The sequence below is a fragment of the Trichogramma pretiosum genome, unplaced genomic scaffold, assembly GCF_000599845.2.
Source record: "Trichogramma pretiosum strain Unisexual culture from Peru unplaced genomic scaffold, Tpre_2.0 scaffold25, whole genome shotgun sequence".
NCBI lineage: Eukaryota > Metazoa > Arthropoda > Insecta > Hymenoptera > Trichogrammatidae > Trichogramma > Trichogramma pretiosum.
In genome coordinates, this window is record NW_019641621.1 from 602,313 (window position 1) to 621,327 (window position 19,015).

Here is a 19,015-nt window from a genome sequence, read left to right on the forward strand (position 1 = left end):
GAAAGGTCAGTTGCTCCGGGGAATTTAAGGCTTCTCGTTCCGCCTGATTCTCGGTCGGCCGAGGAAAAAATCTTATATATATTAAACTTCGACTCAAGATTCGCTGCTACACTTTTCGACAATATTCAATAGTGATTTGAACAAATTTGAAGTTTTAAAAGTGTGAGCCTTCGGTTGAGTCAAGAATAAACAATCGAGGTAATTTTTCATTCATTGCAACGTGACGTATTGTTACGAGCACGTGATAAAGATTTATTTCGGTACATTTTTTTTCGTAAATTCAGTGTTTAAAAATACATTTTCTGCGGTGATTGAACCATTTCATGTAAGTGAATACAATTATTTTACAGACGAGTTACGAGTTTAATTATTTTAAACTTTTGAGGTAATCCGTGCAGTATGACGAACTGATATGATTTAAATTGTACAACAATTTTCGTCAGATAGACATATTTTTATTTATAATTTTGTAAAAAGAATAGGAAATAGCACGCATAGAATTTAAATGTATCAAATTGAAAGCTGACTTTTAAGTATTTGAAAGAGTTAGATGTATTTGAAAATTTTTTTCTCGTTACAAAGCACGCAGCGTATACAACACAAAGTAATATAAAATCTGGAAATTTTTCACTGCAACCTCGGTGCACTTTTAAACAACAATTAGATAAAAATTTATATCGAAAAGCAGCAGCAGCAACGAGCGAGCGCATCAAAACACGCGTAAAAACATCAATAAAACCGGCTAAACGAGCACGTGTCGAACGAGTGATTATTTTTCGCTCGTATTTCGTGTATTGTGCCGTGCGCTTCGACGTATACGCGCGAGAAAAGGACGGCGCGATACGGCAAGAGTGTACAGTGGAGGGGCCTCTGTGCCGTATGTATTTCAGTATTGTTTTGGTTCGCTGAAGAATCTCGAACGTCGCAGTCGCGCAGTCGCTCGTTCCCACCTCCGCTGCAGCTGTCACGCGTGTAGATAGAACACATTATTTAATCGCGAAGAAGATTCTCTTTGACACTTGCATCGCCTGAAATATATAATAATCTTTGATGGAGAACGCCGTCCACGCGATTGTTGTCGGTATCGTTGACATTGACTAATTGGAGCGGCACCGATGACTCTATTTATTTACAAAAATATGAATAATTAGAAGTCGGTATACGTAATGGAGTGAAGTGCTTCAAGACCGAACTATGATAAACACTGCCTTAGCTAAACGGAGTTCACGGTGTAAAATATCTTTATTGATACGAAGTGGATATGTTTTTATTTCGCGAGTGTTTATAGCATGTAAACAAGACTGCCGGTAAAACAGTATATTATTATTACATCCCAATACATTATCAAAAGTGACACTGCTGCAAAACTGTAACGAGAACGAAAAAAATGTTCAAAGGATCGAGCAAGTCCGCGGATTTTTATTTTGGTAAATGACCCTATACTATCACTCGTTGTAACGAATATGATTCTTGCCAGGCTACTGGGGCGGTGGCAAACTCACATTGGTACGCCTACGCTCTGGAAATTTCCAGAATACATTCGTTGGACTCACTGCGGCGATGCGCGGCGCGCAGTGCGGCCCATATAGATATATTTATATTAAAATAATGTAACGCTGATTAATTCGAAATCGATGTTGACTGATAGTTTTATGACGAATAAAGGCTAATTTTTGAATGTTTATAGAACAAACAGATGATGTGCGTTATATCTAATTTAAAATGAAAATACCACATTTAAATTTAAAATTCATTCTTACTACTTTTTGTTTTAAATTAATTAGATATGATTTATTATGAAATTATTTAAAAATCATTGATGTAAATACAAATCTTACCATTGAGCACATTACTTTGGAAAATATCGTAAGCGATCAAGGCTAAATAAACGAACGTTGCATTTCAGTTAGAGGAGGCATGGCGGGCTCCATAGCGACCATAGCCATTCTATGGGTATTTTTCCAAACCGGCCAACTATTCGGACAATCCCAGAACAATAATCGAGCCTTCGAACTGCCCCATCGCTCGCACAATTACTTCCACGATGGTAAATCATCTCTCGATAATTCACTCGAATGTCTCAAACGAAATTATTCTAAAATAACCCGACGACGACAGGAGGATCGCTGCAGTTGAGACCCGCTACAGGCGACGAATCACCTTCGAGCGTCAGCACCTTCGCTCACGCCAAAAAACGCGTACTGAAATCGATGAACCAGGGCCTCAACGACTCGATCGATTTTTCCAAATTTAGGCTGTCGCTGCAGAGGAGGCTGGAGAGTAATCTGGTTAACGCGGAAATTGCACCGCGGCCCGGCACGCCCGCCTACGGCCAGTACGCGCACGATCGGCCGACCAACGACCAGGCTCTGGACAAGAATTACGACTCGCTAGTGGCGATCGGCGCGTCGATGCAGCTCACTCAGGTCCACTGTCTGAGGTTATTATTGGATGATTTTTTTTATATTAATTTAGCGTTACCGTCTTGACCATACAACAACGAAATTAACTCTATGTATATGCGATTCAGGTTCGGCCTGAGCGCCGCCGAGTGCTCGCGCTACGTTTCCACCCTGAGGCTGGATCGGCCGTGCTCCGGCAGCCAGCAGCACATTCTCTGCGATCCCTCGGCCAAGTACCGAAGCGTCGACGGCAGCTGCAACAATCTGGAAAATCCCCAGTGGGGTAGCGCCTTTACCGCTTACGACAGGATTCTGCTGCCTGAGTATACGGACGGTAAGATCTCTCGTTTTTTTTTTGGGACAATTACTGCTTCGAGGTCTGAAAACATGGCTAATTTTTTTTTTTAAATTATAACGATACATGGGGTGAACTAATGAACTAATTTTATTTCATCAACGAGATGCGAGTGATTATCGAAGTCGTACTCTCGAAAGTACCGACAGCAGCCAATTATTCGAGATTGAAAATCTTATGAGATTTTTGTAAAAGCAATCATCGATAATATTTTATTAATCAATTCAAAAACAAAACAAAAAATAAGAAACAACTAATTCTATTAAATATGCTATATTATAACGATTTGTATTACAGTTATTTTGAGCGTAATTGAGCACGGCGTAATGAGGATAATTGATACGTGATTTATAGTGTATAATCATCGGTAGCAGCGAACGCAATTATTTATAAAAAAAAAAAGTCTGCGACCGACTCTGTCCAGGAAATAGCGCATGTGTATGTAAATCATTCGGATATTCATATATTAATTATTGTTTATATCTTTGTTTGTATCTAAGTGAATGTGAGAGGCGAAATTGGAGGTGCTTGTTTGAAAATTACCATTAATTCGTTATCGCTGTGTTAGTGTTTTAGTGAAAGATTAAGTTGAAAAGAAAATTGTTGAGATTTCTATGATTTACGATTAGAGGGGCTCATTTTCGGTACATCACATTACTAACGATTCACTAATTTAAATATACAAATTCGTGACAACCATTCGAGAAGTAGCTCATTCGAAAATACATCTCATTCTCATAATCGTTCGGAAAACGTTTAGCCAACTTAGATTTTAGTATTGGGGTACTTACAAATATATACGTAGGCGAGCTTGATGTACTCGCGAAGAAAATCGATGTTTACGTACGCATATAGCGATTGTTTACTTTTCCTCGACGATAATATAGTATTTTTGTATTGTACAACGACAGGCATTCAAAGTCCCAAAAAAGAGTTCGGAGTTCACGCGCTGCCGAATCCGCGACTGGTCAGCGCCACCCTGAGCAGTCGTCGTACGGACCGACAGGAGGGGGACAAGACGCTGGCCTTCATGCAGTGGTCCCGCTTCGTCAGCCACGATCTGTCCTTCACGCCGACGAGAAAGATGGGTATGTGATTCGATCGAAAAAAAAAAAAAAAAATCGGTTGATTATTATAAATCGTTACTTTATCGTACCGCATAGTTTGGACCAAGGCGCCGATAAGATGCTGCGAGCCGGACGGCAGCTGGCCGGCGCCGCGTTACGTGCACCCTGACTGCCAAGCCATCCGCGTGCCCGACGACGACGCGGATTACTCCCGGCACCGAATCCGATGTCTCGATTACGCGCGATCCATGACTGCGCTGAGATCCGACTGCAGCCTGGGACCGGCCGAGCAGATGAATCAAGCCAGCCACTTTCTCGACGCCTCGAACGTCTACGGCTCGAGCCAGGCCGACTCGCACAAGATTCGCTCTTTCCAGGGGGGCCAGCTGCGAGTCGCCAGAAAGAACGATCGCGACTACCTGCCTCACGACGACGATTCCTACGTATCGGGTGACCAGCGGATCAACGGCGACGTCCAAGCCGCGGCGATGCAGACGCTGTGGCTGCGCGAGCACAATCGACTGGCCCGTGCCCTGGCCAAGCTGAATCCCCACTGGTCCGACGAGACGATCTTCCAGGAGGCGAGGCGAATCGTCGTCGCGGAGATACAGCACGTCACCTACCACGAGTGGCTGCCGCTGCTGATCGGTAAACGCTACGCCCGTACGATCGCCGATCGCTCGCCTCGGAATCGGTCGGACGACGACGGCTTGTACAACGTGAACAGCGAGCCGGGGGTCTACAACGAGGTGGCCACCTCCGCGCTGACTTTCGCCCACTCCCTGAGGCAGGCCAGCTTGAGTCTGGTGTCCGAGGACGATTACGACGCGCACAAATCCAACGAAAGTCTCGAGCTCGCAGCGAGTTTCTACGAGCCGAGATTACTCGAGGCCGGGGAGACGTTGGACGGACTGGTGCGCGGATTCGCCCGGCAGAGCTCGCGAAAGCTCGATTTTACCCTGGCGGCTGACTTGGGGAGCCGGCTGTACAAGACCAACGAGTCGGCGGCGGGCCTGGATCGGCTGAGCTTCGACATTCAGCGCGGACGAGATCACGGATTGGCCGATTACAACGACTATCGACACCTGTGCGGTCTGCGTCAGGCCAAGAGCTTCGACGATTTCTTGGATCACGTGCCCGGGGAGAGCGTCAAGTTGCTGCGAAAACTCTACAAGACACCCGGAGATGTGGATCTGCTGGTCGGAGGCTTGGCCGAGAGATCGATCGAGGACGCGGCGATCGGTCCGACTTTTAGGTGTCTCATAGCAGCGCAATTCTTGAGGACCAGAAGAGCCGATCGATTTTTCTACGATTCCACTAGGCAGCCCAAGCCGTTCACGACCAGTGAGTGGGAATTTTTTATTATAACTATGTGTCTGTGATCGAGTGATTATTTTAATCGTTTGAAATCTTTGCAGATCAAATGGCTGAACTGAAGAAAGCCACTCTAGCCAGAATATTCTGCGACAACGGGGACAATATCGCCAAAATGCAGTCCAACGTCTTTCTCAAGCCGCAAGTGGGGTAAGTTAAATTTTTAATACACTATCTAAATGTTAAATAGAGATGAAAATGTTTGATGAAAATTTCTCTCCTCTTTTGTAGAAACGAACTGCAATCTTGCCAAAACTTCGACGCCATAGAACGCATAGATTTAACCAAATGGATTGAAAATATCGCATATTAGTTTAAACTTTTCAACGCGATGCAATTCAAACTGTGATCGACTTTCGAAAGTGACTTCGATTGCCAATAAGAATCAAAACGAATGCAATAATATCCGCAATCAAGTGCGTGAGATATAATTCTTATGTTAACGTTTTATCATTGATTGTTAATGAAGTCATTCAATAATTGTTAACGATGTACAGATATCAAATAATTCACTTAATATTGTGCATTACGAGTGAGTTAATGTTGCATTCGAGTGTAACAATCGACTGATCAAATATCACATTGTACAGATAGTATAAGGTTTTCAATTGAAGAAACAACGACGTTTGTTTCTATCTGCCAATATAGCACATATTTTGACAAGGATACCCATGTTTTTTCCAGCAAATGGAGAGCAAGTAGCAAGTAGCGAAAAGCTCACGTTGTAGTAAGTTGTGTTAAAGTATTTTTGATAATATATTTTTTATGGGAGTTCAAATTTTGCTCATCCAGACTAGTTTGAGTAAAAACAATTATTGATTCAAGTTTCAAAGTGAGGAGCAATAGTAAACGATCATTATGTAAATGAGAAAACAATTATATTGCCAAGGTTTGATTACTTTAGCTTAAGTTTAACTTGTAATGAATTGTGATCAATTTAAATTTTACACATAAGTTACTTCTGTAAATAAAATAATTTTAAAACTAAGTGCTGATGACTTACAAGTTAAGTTTTATTTCATTAATGATACCTATCAATTTTCTCCAAAAATCAATCAAGATATAGCTGCATCATATATTTTAACGATAAATAGAATTCTGATGATCCAGAATAAAGTAAGTTTTTTTTACAAAATTGAAAATACATGTTTGTTTGGGGTTAATAAGTACAAAAATAATTTCATCTCTCTAATGTTTTTATTTTTTAATAATAATGCATTAGATTAATACAATTTAACAGTGTTTAAACAGAGAAAATGAATTTTTAATGATACTAGTAACTGCACTATTAATACAATCATGCTAATTTGTAAAATGTAAACGAGGAGACTAATTTACATATCACGACAAAATTTTGAATTTTATTAATAGTAACGTTCAAATAAAATAAAGATTTTTTAGTTATACTTTAAAAATGATATTAACTATCAGCATTACGCTCACGCTTAATAGCGAAGTAGCAACCTGGTCACTCTAAGTAAAATTAGATTTGTCGTTTTTAAGTTATACTTTTAGCTACCGATAATTAGTGTTTATTACTTATAAGAAAAAAAATTAAATGTATTGAAATATTTATTTTGATATTAAGAAGATTTTGAGTAATTTACTTTTCTTCACACCACTCGTTTTCTTTACGTACTTGCTCCTCTTCAGAAGCAGTAAAATCGTTCTTGATATTAAAAGTTTTTCTTATTTCTTCAGGAGTTTTTCCTTTGATCATGTTGGCTACTGTTTTACATGTGACATCTAACAAGCCTTTAATATCTAAATAATTAGCAGCTAAGATAAGCTCGAACAAAGTTCCTTGGTCAACCTGTAAAATAAAATAAAAATTTATGAGAATATTGTCAAGATCTCAAAAAAAAGCATAGTTTTTGAACATAATAATTAGATTCCGAGCTTAGGATGTTTTATTTATAGTAGCTAATTTTTGAAAAATCAAGTATTCAAATGCAAGTCTTAGTTCAAAGTTTGATTTAAAATTTTTAACTTTTCAGCATGTTACATAGAAAAAGATTGTGTGTTGCGACACGAAGAGTATTAAACAATAATTTAGCTCAATTACCTTCAAAAAATCAGCATCCCACGAAGTAATATCATCGGTCCTTTTTTCTTTGGTTTCATCCTCCTCTGGTACTGGAGGGTCATCTTTGTGGTACGTGGCCCACTGAATAACTTTTCTTAAAATAGCTGAATTGACATTGGGTAGAGGAACAACTTCCTCTTCATCTTCATCCATGCCTAGATCTTCGAGCATAGTTTTGATGGTAATTGAGCATTTAGCTATCGCCACATCCACCTCGAACACCTCTCCATCAGAACTTTGCAATTTGATATTTGGCATCTGTAATTAGATTAGAAACAGTATGAGTTATTGTAGTTGTAATTAGATGAGAAACTGATAGTTATTGAAAATGTTTGTTGATCAACAGTCTTTATAGATTTTGAATATAACCAAGTATAGTGTATCGTTAGAAATGGTAAGATTGTTGTTTCATGAGAATATATTTTGACCAAGTGTATACAGAGGGCACAATCAAAATATTATTGGTCAAGTACTTTCAAATGTATACAAGAAGCATACTATTAGATTCTAAGTTACAGTGATACACTGTACTAATACATAGACTGTAAAATTCAATAAACCAGCTGAATTTTAATGAGTTTATTTTTAATGAAGCCACGAAATTTTCATGTTACTCTTTGTTTAGTTAAGTAAGATTTACACAAAACAGTTGCACGACCTCATTTTGTTGAAATATCAAGCGGGAAATAATCTACTTGTATGTTTTAATGAGTCATTGATTAATATGTTAACGAGTATCATTTTCAGCATCCCCCAAAAAAAAACAAGAAAATAGCTTTTGAGTCTTGGATTTGCGCGAAACAGTTGCTATCGAATCGAAGAGGTTAAAATAAAGGACGAATTACGGGTAATGAAAATCAAACTTACTTTCACTGGGTTTTGTTGTAACAGTCGTAATCAAGATGAACTAGAAATAATTGCGTTGCTTATTGCGAGCAAGACAACTTGTTAATACCAAAACGCTGAATTATTACAATAAAGCCAAATATTAAGGCGGTTATGCGTGCACACTCTGAAGAGGAATGAAATACCAGTTGCGACTCGCAAGTGTCGTGTGGTGTTGCTTGGCCGAGAGCTGGGCTGGAAGTGAAGCGACGTCTACAAAGCGCGCCGTGACGGCTTTTGTTCCACGCTAGTATATACACGATCTGTAATGATCGTTCTGGAAGTAGAGGGGGGCAGCTGTCGGGCACTTTCAAATTTTTCTCGCTTCTGAGAATCCGAGAACTAAGCGAGTACGACGAAGGCTCGATTTCGGCTGTCGGTTTGTATATTATTACAACGTCAAAATCGAACTTTATTGTAAAACTTAGCGTTAACACGATGACGATGATTTAAAAACTATTTCCGTTAAAAGACGCGGGTACTTAACCAAGAGGAAAATGAGAGAATCTTTCACTTTTCACGCAATATGGAAATGTGAAAATTGATTCAGAATATTTTGAATTACTTGTCGGATGTCCAGAATTTTCACTTAGCATTGATCACTCGTATATTGGTAATTTTTTCAACAACAAAGATAAAATATAAAAACTCTTGGAAATTCCGTTGATCAGTTGAATAGGTACACAAAAATCCAACGTGCACGGAATTCCCGTCGACGTAAAGTGTAAAACTTAGTCTTGATTCATTTTATGCAACCTCGAATGAGAATCTATTAAATTTGAAAACCATATTGAGATAAAGGAGAAAATAGAAAATATTGATAAATGGACGACTTTCTTTGAAAATTCTGCGTATCATTGAGTCGGTAATTATAATTTTAGTAACTTGGATTTATTTCTTAAACATGTTAGATCGAACGACATGTTAACTGAGTTTTTCAAATTGGCTATGAAAACTAGCGGTTTCCTTGAATAATGAGTTTTTCAATTTCCATTTTCTTTGAATAATATTTAAAAAATTGCAAGTCTTGGAAAAAAGTTTGGTAAAAAGGACGCTTTTTAAGTGGTCAAATACCCATGAGTGAAATTAGCCATATATACAATTTTCAATTTAGCATTTTCAGAACATCTTCATCAGTTATAAGTGCTTATCAATTAAAACAATAATAGATTAAGTTAAAAAAATGAGAAACAGTACTTCAGGATATTGTTTTCTCTTGTAGGTTTTATTTACAATTTTAATATATTTATTCACTTATATGATATAAAAAATGAAGTTTAATGAAGTATTTTTAAAATTTAACATAAAAAAGGAATTGTTTTTTCCTTGTAACATTTTACTTTTTAATCTTCAACATCTACCAATGCTTCCAATCTTTTCTTAATTTTGTCTGGAGATTTTCCTTTTATTTGTTGGGCTACTGCAAAACATGTTATATCTAATAACCTTTTAACATCTAAATAATTTGCAGCCATAATGAGTTCTCTCAGTTGTGAGTCATGATCCTGTAATATTATTAAAAAAATTAGAATATTATTGAGATCTTTAAAAAAATACATAACTTTAGTTAAAAAAAAAATTGGATTGTAAGATTATAATTTGTGATTGAAGTAGAAAATTTTTATAAATCAAGTTCTTTAATATTAGCCTCAGTGTATTAAAGTCACCATTAGGTGGAGCGAACAAAATTATCTTTTTCTAAGTATTTTGTAGTAAATTGTATGTGTTGACAGTAAGAATGTATAACCTTGATATATTTAAAATACCTTTAGAAATTTCTGTTCCCAAGGGGTAATTTTTACAGCATCTTCTTCCTCTTTTACATGATGGGTGGCCCACTCAATAAAAAGTTTTAAAATATCACCGTTAACATTGGGAAGAGGAATTGCTTCGTTATCAATATCTACTAAAGCGGCGTGTAGATCAAGCATCGTTTTGATTGTTATTGAACATTTAGCTACTTCTATATCGACCTCAAACTTTTTTCCGTCAGCAGATTCCAATTTTATAGTTTTCATCTGTAATTGATTTAGATACAAGATTAAATACATTATAATATTATCTAAATAATATTTTATAGAATTAGATACATTAAACTATAAGTAGAATATCATGCCTTATTTCTACTGATGGCAAAAAATTAAAAAATTTCTAGATCTTATAGTTAGTTTATTCTGATTGTTGTTCAAGAAAAACATTGATTTTAGATTTTATTTAGGGGCTTATGAAATTCCAAAAGTTTAATGAGATTTCAGAAAAAATAATGATAGAGTAGGTATGTAAATGTTCACACACATTTTAAGACATTTATTTGAAATATATTTTAAGAAACTTTAAACAAGTGTAGAAAAGCGACAAAATAAATGTATTCAAATTGGTTTTCAGATAAAAATAAGACTATAAAATATATTTGATTAGTCTTTTTTAATCGTGCTTTCGTATTACATTCAGTCATTTTCGGACCGAAAAATGTTTCATATTAAAGAATAATCATAAGTACGTAACATGCCACAAGTCAACAACGAGATAAAGAAGTACGTATAGAGATGGGTACTTAAATTTACCCGTCATGCCGTTTTTATTTTTAACCAAAGTTGAAAAACTTTATAAATAACGGACTAAATTGAACCATGAATGGAAATAAGCAAAGTAATGGAACCGTTAGTTGCGAGAAAAGTTTTTCAATGTAAACAAAATACTACAGGGCTCAAAATAAATGATGTATGTACGTCGGTCGAGGCAAAGCCGAGCTGATAACACGTGACGTGTACCCTATACGATTTATGTTGATGTGGCAGCCAAGGGCCTTTTTATACTCTATTAATTAAAATTCCTTCGTTTTGTTAAAAACCGTGAGATTGAAAAAAATTGCTATAAAAGTAAATATGCAGCTAAAGTTACAGCATTGCACCCTCAAAATAAAAGATAATTTATGTATAATCATGTGTCAAACTTACTTTTACTGGTTTGGTTTTAGCTCTGTATACAGCAATGGAGACGAAACAAATAAAAAAGCGTTGCTTATTGTGCGTAATACAACTCGTCAATAACAAAGGGCTCGATTATTATGAAACGGAGCCGAGTTCAAACTTTAAAAAATTAAGGCGGTACGCGTCTGCGATAAAGCCTGAAATGGAATACCGGTTTAGTACGCAGCAAATTGCCAAGTCCGTGACAGATCATACCACAAGCAGCGTCGAGAGCTTCATCGCAAGCAAAGCTCCCCTCCCCCCTACAAACTATATCCTACGAGATAAAAATAAAAATATCAATAAAATTGAAACTTTGAAATTTTCAAAGATCGAAACCAAAATTATTTTCCTTTTAGAATAATATATGTTACAGATTTTCAGAGGCTCTCATATTATTTTCAACGCGCCTTGAAAAAATACAGTCAAAAGCGCGCCATTCAATCTGTTCCAATTTAAAGAGTGAGATTTTCATCATTCATAATTATAATACTTAGATAATTTTTTAGGTACTCATTATTCTAAATTTAGCAAACTATGAATTTTTGAACGAAACGAATTCAAACGGTATGGCAATTGGCAAACGTGTCGCGTCGTGCCCCCCTACACGTCACAAGCGCGAAACACCGCGTTAAACGTCGGTTTTAACTGTAGAAATTGCCGAAACCGTCGCTCGCTGATTAAAATTTGCAATTCCTTGTGCAGATTGTGTTACAGCGTTGAACCAAAGTTGGCACTTTAATGGGTATAGCAAAAATTAGTTTGATTATCATTGTGGCCTTCTTGTAAAAGTTTGCTAATCTTATAATGTGGTGATGATTGAGCTAGGCTCAACGTTAAAGGTATCAATTTTATCAAATAAAGTACACGGTCCGCGATTATTATTGAGACGATCAAAAGAGTACTGTAGTTCCGAACCAAAAAAAAAATTCTGTTGGTAGTAGTATTCGTCATTGGCGGAATTCTACTGTTTCTCATGACAAACTCTCAATAACTTCGAGATAATAGTGTGTTGTATAGTTCATTTTTCAAATTCACGATAGTTTCAAGTTGATCATTTTGTTTAGTTTACTTTAATAAATTCATGATATTTTGTTTACAGGACTACTAAAAATTGTCGGTATAATTTTTTTCGAAGTTTCCAATTGACTGAAAATTCTTGTTGAAATTCATCAGCTTTCATCAAAAGCATTATACCCAGGTCTGTAAAGTCCGATGTCTAGTGCTGAAGTGGTAGAAAATTCTGTTGATCCTCCAAGTAAAAAGCGAAAAGTTGCTGATACTCTAGGAGGTGCAGAAAACCTTCTAAAAGCTGTAAACATGGCTAAAAATGGCTCTGAGTCTGATATGCAAGGAGATATAGATGAAGGACTTTACTCTCGTCAACTCTACGTTTTGGGCCACGATGCTATGCGTAGAATGGCTAGTTCAGATGTGCTTATTTCAGGTCTTGGTGGACTTGGCGTTGAAATAGCTAAAAATGTTATCCTTGGTGGAGTCAAGTCTGTAACTTTACATGATACCGTAGCATGCGGAATAGAAGATTTGTGTTCGCAATTTTATTTAACCAACGAAGATATTGGTGAGCATTTTTATTACTTACTATCTATTTTTATTTTATCAATGATAATGATAACAATAGTTTAATAATTTAATTTGCCAAGTACTTAATTTTATGAACATGTTTTCAAAATATTAGTTTGAAAGACGATAACCCCAACTCTTTACAGGGTAGTTTTTTTATAGCTGAGTACCTCTTAATATACTATTTTTTGGTATTATTTTAGTATCTATTAGTTGATGAACATTGCAAATGATTAAAATTTTTATTTTGTTGTTGGTCATATAGAATGTTGATACAAAAAAATCTTATTTTTTTACAAATCTACAAGATGATCTTTTTTAAAGTAATTTCATGCAGGTTATACTGATTATTCATAATATTATGATGGTTACAGAAAAGATCAGTTTATTTTTAGGATTTTAAAAGCTATGCTTCTTAATATCTAAAAATACTTTTCAAAATTCATCAACTCTCTCCTCAAAGCTTAATGATCTCCATTGTTTTGTTCTCCCTCTAATCGTCTTCTGGCTATTCATGACATATTTAGATTTAAATAAATTTCATGAAAGATCATATACTGAATTAATAATTATTACTTCGTTACTTGAATATTATGAAAAGTATAATAGCCAATGTTTACTACTAGAAGATTTTGAAAATAATTCAATGAGAATTTTAATTTCTATGGCATATGTTTATTTTTCACTCAAAATAAATAATATATTGAACTATTCAACATGAATTAATAAACTGATACATAAATTTATGAAATGATTGCCTATGTAATCAAATTGAGTTTTTATACTTAAAATTGTTTAAATAATTGAAATAAATCGGACGTTTGAAAAATGATTTACAATTTAACCTAAAAACGGAAATACGTATACGTGAAAGCAACGTCAGAATTTTTTCACGAATACAAACATTCCACGCGACGCATTTTTCAGCTTATCTTTGAAAAAAAACTGAAAAAAAATGAGTAATTATTTCAATAATGTTATGACGGTACATGTTATGCGGTACATAAAAATATAAACATTTTATTTCATAAATATTTTCTCAAAATAATTCGTAAGAACTTGCTTGGAAAAACTTTTATCCTTATGCTATTTTGCCGTATAAATTTCGATGGAATAGTTTAAATTACTTCATTGAACAGGTGTTTATAAGTCTTTCTATGGCACCCCTTTTCATGGTAAAAACTGACTTCGTGAGTTTTCCCTTTTAATTTTTTAATAGTTTAATTGGAATTTTTAATACCTTCACTGCCAATTTAATCGCGAATCGTTTTGATTCACTGAATTTTATTTGTTTGAACGATATAGAAAAGCGATATGGCATCTTGAGTGCATTCAAAGCACTGATAATTTTTTATCCACGCGTTCAATATGGTGTTTTTATAAAAACTTAAAAAACTCAGCCCCCGCCTTTTCGTTGACAACCAAGACGCACAGATTCTCGTGAAGTCGTTAATCGGGACCTAAACTGACTATGTGTGGTATATTTAATGACCGTTTTAATAGCCAATACAATGCTTTTAGTATCATAGTTGAGCACTTAAAACGACCGTATTTACACCCTCCACATTCTCACTTTAGATCCTAATAAAACTTTCGTTTAAAGTTTAAAGAAGGCCCCGTACATTGTATTAATTCAGATTTCCTTTTTTCGTTTAAAACACGATACTTCTATATTTTCAATGTACTTTAATACATCGAATATCTCTAAGAACTAATTTTTGAACCTGGAGAGGATTTATCAATATAATAATTTGGGAAATTGTCATTTCTGGATGACAATCTGACAGCTCCAGTCCATAAAGTGCTTATGCAGCAACCGACGCAGTAGAGTGAATTTTAAATATTTTGCCTATAATGTATGATTTGTACTAGAAGCTTCAAGTACGGAGTAGCAAAATCATATTTTCTTATGAGAAAAATTTAAAGTCGTACTATTGTGTCGGCCTTGGTAAGCTGAAATTCTGGCCTTGCTCGGGTCTTGAATTGTGCCCTGTCCCATTGTACTTGTTTCGGCAATCGAATCCTTATTGTAATTTTCAATGTACGGGTAAAAAAAGGGCTTTCGACACGGCATAGTTTCGGACCCAATGGGCTTCGTATACTGAGTTTATAATTACGTTCCCTTTTTCGAGACATAAATCGCACTCTCGAACTTTCCCTTTGGTTACTTTCAAGCACACAAAATACCCAAAAATACTTAATTTTATCAGTGAGAAACCTAAAGAAAAATGAAAAATCGTATGCTAAAAAGCACATTAATTCGAACATTTTATTTATTTATTGTGCCTATGAAAAGTTGTAAAATACTAAATTGAATTTCGCTTGATTTTACAGGAAGAAATCGTGCTGAAGCATGCCATCCAAGACTATCAGAATTGAACAACTACGTACCAACACAATTCTATTCCGGCCCATTGACCGAGGAGTATTTAAAAAAATTTAGTGTCATAGTTATCACAGAAACTCCATTGAAGGAACAGTTAAGGTTATCGGAACTGGCCCGCAAAAACAAAATCGCTTTCATCGTCGCCGACACTCGTGGCCTGTTCTCGCAAGTATTCTGTGACTTCGGTGACGAGTTCACCGTAATTGACGCCACCGGCGAACCCGCCCTGAGTTCGATGGTAGCAAGCGTTTCGCACGACGCGCAGGGAGTCGTCACTTGCCTGGACGACGCTCGTCACGGCCTAGAGGACGGCGACTTCGTTACATTCTCCGAGGTCCAGGGAATGGTGGAGCTCAACAATTGCGAGCCCAAAAAAATCAAAGTTCTCGGACCCTATACCTTCAGTATCGGCGACACGTCCGGCCTGTCGGAGTATCGTCAAGGAGGTATCGTGAAGCAGGTGAAGATGCCCAAAATATTGAAGTTTTTACCTCTGAATAAGGCACTGGAAGCTCCAGAAATCATTATCAGCGATTTTGCTAAATTTGAGCAAGTGCAGCAGCAACATTTGGCATTTATCGCTTTGCATTCTTTCGTTGAGAAATTCAATCATCTACCTAAGACTTGGAATGACACAGACTACCAAGAGTTCTTGAGTATCGCTCACACAATGAATAAGGAATATAACTTGAATTACGATATTCAGGAGGAATTCATGAGTATATTCTGTAAAACCGCAGCAGGTGAAGTAAGTCCAATGAACGCCGTCGTGGGTGGAATTGTCGCTCAAGAAGTGATGAAAGCTTGCTCCGGCAAATTCCATCCTATATATCAATGGCTCTATTTCGATGCCATTGAGTGTTTGCCAAAAGACGTATTGAAAAACAATCCAGAAAATGTCGCTTCAGTTGGATCTCGTTACGATCGATTCATCAACGTCTTTGGAAAGTCGATGCTCGACAAGTTGGCAGATACAAAGTATTTCATAGTGGGTGCTGGCGCTATTGGCTGCGAATTACTCAAAAATTTCGCCATGCTCGGAGTCGGTTCAGGAAACGGACACATCGTCGTCACTGACAATGACTACATTGAAAAATCAAATCTCAATCGCCAGTTCCTCTTCAGACCTTCCGACGTTCAAAAGTCAAAATCATCGACGGCTGCCAAAGCCATTAAAAAGATGAATTCTCAAATAAACATTGTTGCTCATGAAAATCGAGTCGGTCCTGAAACAGAAAACGTCTACAACGACGATTTCTTCAAACAGTTGGACGGCGTGGCGAATGCTCTCGACAACGTCGATGCAAGAATCTACGTGGATCGAAGATGCGTCTTCTATCGCAAACCATTACTCGAATCTGGAACATTGGGAACAAAAGGAAACACTCAAGTAGTTGTACCATTTATGACAGAATCCTACAGTTCTTCTCAAGATCCTCCAGAAAAAAGCATACCCATTTGTACTTTGAAAAACTTCCCTAATGCAATAGAACATACTCTCCAATGGGCTAGAGATAGTTTCGAAGGTCTATTTAAACAAGGAGCTGAAAATGCAGCTCTATACATATGCGATCCTCACTTCGTTGAGCGCACCTTGAAACTACCAGGTGTCCAACCATTGGAAGTTCTGGAGTCTGTCAAAAGAGCTCTAGTTGACGAAAGACCGAAAAACTTCAACGACTGCGTTGTTTGGGCACGAAACCATTGGCAAGATCAATTCAACAACCAAATACGTCAGTTACTCTTTAACTTCCCTCCTGATCAAGTAACGTCCAGTGGTCAACTGTTCTGGTCCGGACCAAAACGCTGCCCGATTCCATTGACGTTTGATGCGTCAAACAGTCTGCACCTCGATTACATTGTCGCGGCAGCCAATTTGAAAGCTGCGGTATACGGCATAAAGGGATCCAATAATCGCGAAGAAATAGCAAGCTTCGTCAACACCATACAAGTGCCAGAATTCACACCGAAATCAGGAGTGACTATTGCTGAGAATGATTCACAGCTTCAAGTATCCAATGGCAATGGTAATCTTGATCACGAAAGATTAACTACATTACAGGCTGCCCTGCCAACCGCAGAAGAATTAAAAGGTATGCAACTTCAAATTGATAACATCTTTATTACTGTACTGTTATTACAGTTTCGACCCTTTTGAATATGAATTCAGCATCAATACGCGGTAGGCGATAAAATATTAGTGCAAATAATACGTTAAAAATAACACATCATCATCGCTTATCACGTGTGGATGAATAAGATAGAAAGAAGTTATTATCATGATTTCTTAAACTAATTTATTTTACTGTTGAATCACGAGTTATTTTTATTTACGCTTATACTCGTAATTGAATATCATTCCGTCTATGAATTCATTTCTACACGTATCGCGATTCGCTAACTAGATACGAAATCTTTCACTTCCTTAAATTTGCTTTGACCGTGTTATTACTATATGTTATTACAACGTTCAAAATATTATAATAATTACGCGAAAATATTTGAGGAAATATTCTAAATGAGATGCTTGTTGAATTCTTAAATTGCTCAATTAAATTATAATTCGTTTTCTAATAAATAAATTTTACATAAACAAATTAAATTGGCCAATATAAACTCTTTATTGATATGTAACGATTTCTATTTTGTTTTCAGGACTCAGTATGCATCCTCAGGAATTTGAAAAAGACGATGATTTCAATTATCATATGGACTTCATTGTAGCTTCATCAAACCTCCGAGCTTCAAATTACAAAATTCAACTTGCCGATCGGCATACAAGTAAATTGATCGCTGGAAAAATCATTCCAGCCATCGCTACTACTACTAGCGTTGTCGCTGGCTTAGTTGGTTTGGAGTTGATAAAATTAACACAAGGCTTCAAAGATCTTTCGTATTATAAGAACGGATTTGTCAATCTTGCTTTACCATTTTTCGGCTTTTCTGAACCTATAAGTGCGCCTAAATTGAAATATTATGATATTGAATGGACATTGTGGGATAGGTTTGAAGTTCAAGGTGAAATGACCCTTAAGGAATTCTTGGATTATTTCAAAGAGCAACATAAGTTAGAAGTAACAATGCTTTCTCAAGGAGTTTGCATGCTGTATTCATTCTTTATGGCCAAGCCAAAATGTCAAGAGAGAATGCATCTTTCCATGTCCGAAGTTGTGAAAAAAGTTTCTAAAAAGAAAATTGAACCTCATGTTCGTGCTCTTGTTTTTGAGTTATGTTGTAACGACGAAGAGGGTAATGATGTTGAAGTACCATATGTTCGATACTTATTAAATAAAGAGTAGATTCACATAATATTTAGAGGCAAAAACATGTACTTCGTATACAGCAGTACTTCAGCAAATTTTTACTGTTTAATTTACATTTAATAAAATTCTTCTATACTCGTGGTCCTTTGTTATTATTTTTATTCACTTATATTATATTATATAGAGACTAAAGTTTAACAATGTAATTTGAAAATTTAACAAAAAAAAATAAATTTTTTCAAGAGTCAATTGAGTTTTATGTTTTCAATGCTAGACATCGCTTATTTCTTGTCTATTAATTTATTCCTAAAGTTGTCAGAGTTAAATATAATATGTATTTTGCATTTTTTATACCGCATATACATTATCTCGCGTAATAATGTAAATTTTAAATACTTATAAGCGCATAATAAAGCTTATCAATAAAAAATAAATTGTCTGACAGATTGGAAAGTTGTGGATTAAAGTGTCGATAGTAATTTGAAAGATTTCTTTTGTCCTGCAATCAGAGGCTACATCAAAAGGAAATGAAATTAAGAATTTCGAAGCGCTGCAAGCTCTATCATTAGTTCAGTGGTATTCTATATCTCTGAATAACGTAATTGCTGCAGACACATTGCCTTCATTATGGTGGAGTGTTGCAC

The 19,015-nt window shown here is 36.2% G+C and overlaps 4 protein-coding genes across 8 annotated transcripts; 2 read left to right on the forward strand and 2 right to left on the reverse strand.

Annotated features, from left to right (window-relative positions):
- The first annotated feature begins 28 nt into the window (after positions 1-28).
- On the forward strand, positions 29-6,186 carry LOC106654234 (peroxidase-like). Of its 4 annotated transcripts, none has more exons than XM_014374009.2 (8): positions 29-198; positions 1,907-2,047; positions 2,119-2,440; positions 2,531-2,736; positions 3,669-3,845; positions 3,921-5,168; positions 5,243-5,348; positions 5,430-6,186. In XM_014374009.2, exons 2-8 carry the CDS (start codon positions 1,918-1,920, stop codon positions 5,509-5,511), a joined length of 2,271 nt encoding a protein of 756 aa, XP_014229495.1. In that variant the 5' UTR covers positions 29-198; positions 1,907-1,917; the 3' UTR covers positions 5,512-6,186. The 4 variants fall into 4 exon arrangements, with proteins under 4 accessions (XP_014229495.1, XP_014229494.1, XP_014229493.1 ...); XM_014374008.1 differs by lacking the exon at positions 29-198 and adding an exon at positions 206-325; XM_014374007.2 differs by lacking the exon at positions 29-198 and adding an exon at positions 920-1,427.
- A 190-nt stretch (positions 6,187-6,376) lies between these two features.
- Positions 6,377-8,395, reverse strand: LOC106654235 (S-phase kinase-associated protein 1-like). The gene is made up of 3 exons (XM_014374010.2): positions 8,152-8,395; positions 7,264-7,542; positions 6,377-7,011 (listed from the first exon to the last, which is right to left on the reverse strand). The coding sequence occupies exons 2-3, from the start codon at positions 7,540-7,542 to the stop codon at positions 6,802-6,804; spliced, it is 489 nt and encodes a 162-aa protein (XP_014229496.1). The 5' UTR covers positions 8,152-8,395; the 3' UTR covers positions 6,377-6,801.
- A 944-nt stretch (positions 8,396-9,339) lies between these two features.
- On the reverse strand, positions 9,340-11,354 carry LOC106654121 (S-phase kinase-associated protein 1-like). Its single transcript, XM_014373836.2, has 3 exons — positions 11,127-11,354; positions 9,936-10,187; positions 9,340-9,674 (listed from the first exon to the last, which is right to left on the reverse strand). Exons 2-3 carry the CDS (start codon positions 10,185-10,187, stop codon positions 9,513-9,515), a joined length of 414 nt encoding a protein of 137 aa, XP_014229322.1. The 5' UTR covers positions 11,127-11,354; the 3' UTR covers positions 9,340-9,512.
- Positions 11,355-11,820: 466 nt separating this feature from the next.
- LOC106654248 (ubiquitin-like modifier-activating enzyme 1) lies at positions 11,821-18,515 on the forward strand. 2 transcript variants are annotated; one of them, XM_014374030.2, is made up of 4 exons: positions 11,821-11,980; positions 12,241-12,720; positions 15,057-17,201; positions 17,764-18,515. In XM_014374030.2, the coding sequence occupies exons 2-4, from the start codon at positions 12,354-12,356 to the stop codon at positions 18,405-18,407; spliced, it is 3,156 nt and encodes a 1,051-aa protein (XP_014229516.1). In that variant the 5' UTR covers positions 11,821-11,980; positions 12,241-12,353; the 3' UTR covers positions 18,408-18,515. The 2 variants fall into 2 exon arrangements, with proteins under 2 accessions (XP_014229516.1, XP_014229517.1); XM_014374031.2 differs by lacking the exon at positions 11,821-11,980 and adding an exon at positions 12,123-12,145.
- Positions 18,516-19,015: the final 500 nt, after the last annotated feature.

What these genes read in the sequence shown, in the direction of transcription:
- LOC106654235 (XM_014374010.2), bottom strand. Translation starts at nt 7,542, where the DNA reads ATGCCAAATATCAAATTGCAAAGTTCTGATGGAGAGGTGTTCGAGGTG. An exon ending in GGGATGCTGATTTTTTGAAG is followed by an intron (nt 7,012 to 7,263) that starts GTAATTGAGCTA and finishes TTTATTTTACAG; the next exon opens with GTTGACCAAGGAACTTTGTT.
- LOC106654121 (XM_014373836.2), bottom strand. Translation starts at nt 10,187, where the DNA reads ATGAAAACTATAAAATTGGAATCTGCTGACGGAAAAAAGTTTGAGGTC. An exon ending in GGGAACAGAAATTTCTAAAG is followed by an intron (nt 9,675 to 9,935) that starts GTATTTTAAATA and finishes ATAATATTACAG; the next exon opens with GATCATGACTCACAACTGAG.
- LOC106654234 (XM_023458846.1), top strand. Translation starts at nt 1,464, where the DNA reads ATGATTCTTGCCAGGCTACTGGGGCGGTGGCAAACTCACATTG. An exon ending in ACTCAGGTCCACTGTCTGAG is followed by an intron (nt 2,441 to 2,530) that starts GTTATTATTGGA and finishes TATGCGATTCAG; the next exon opens with GTTCGGCCTGAGCGCCGCCG. An exon ending in CACGCCGACGAGAAAGATGG is followed by an intron (nt 3,846 to 3,920) that starts GTATGTGATTCG and finishes CGTACCGCATAG; the next exon opens with TTTGGACCAAGGCGCCGATA.
- LOC106654248 (XM_014374030.2), top strand. Translation starts at nt 12,354, where the DNA reads ATGTCTAGTGCTGAAGTGGTAGAAAATTCTGTTGATCCTCCAAGTAAA. An exon ending in TTTAACCAACGAAGATATTG is followed by an intron (nt 12,721 to 15,056) that starts GTGAGCATTTTT and finishes TTGATTTTACAG; the next exon opens with GAAGAAATCGTGCTGAAGCA. An exon ending in AACCGCAGAAGAATTAAAAG is followed by an intron (nt 17,202 to 17,763) that starts GTATGCAACTTC and finishes TTTTGTTTTCAG; the next exon opens with GACTCAGTATGCATCCTCAG.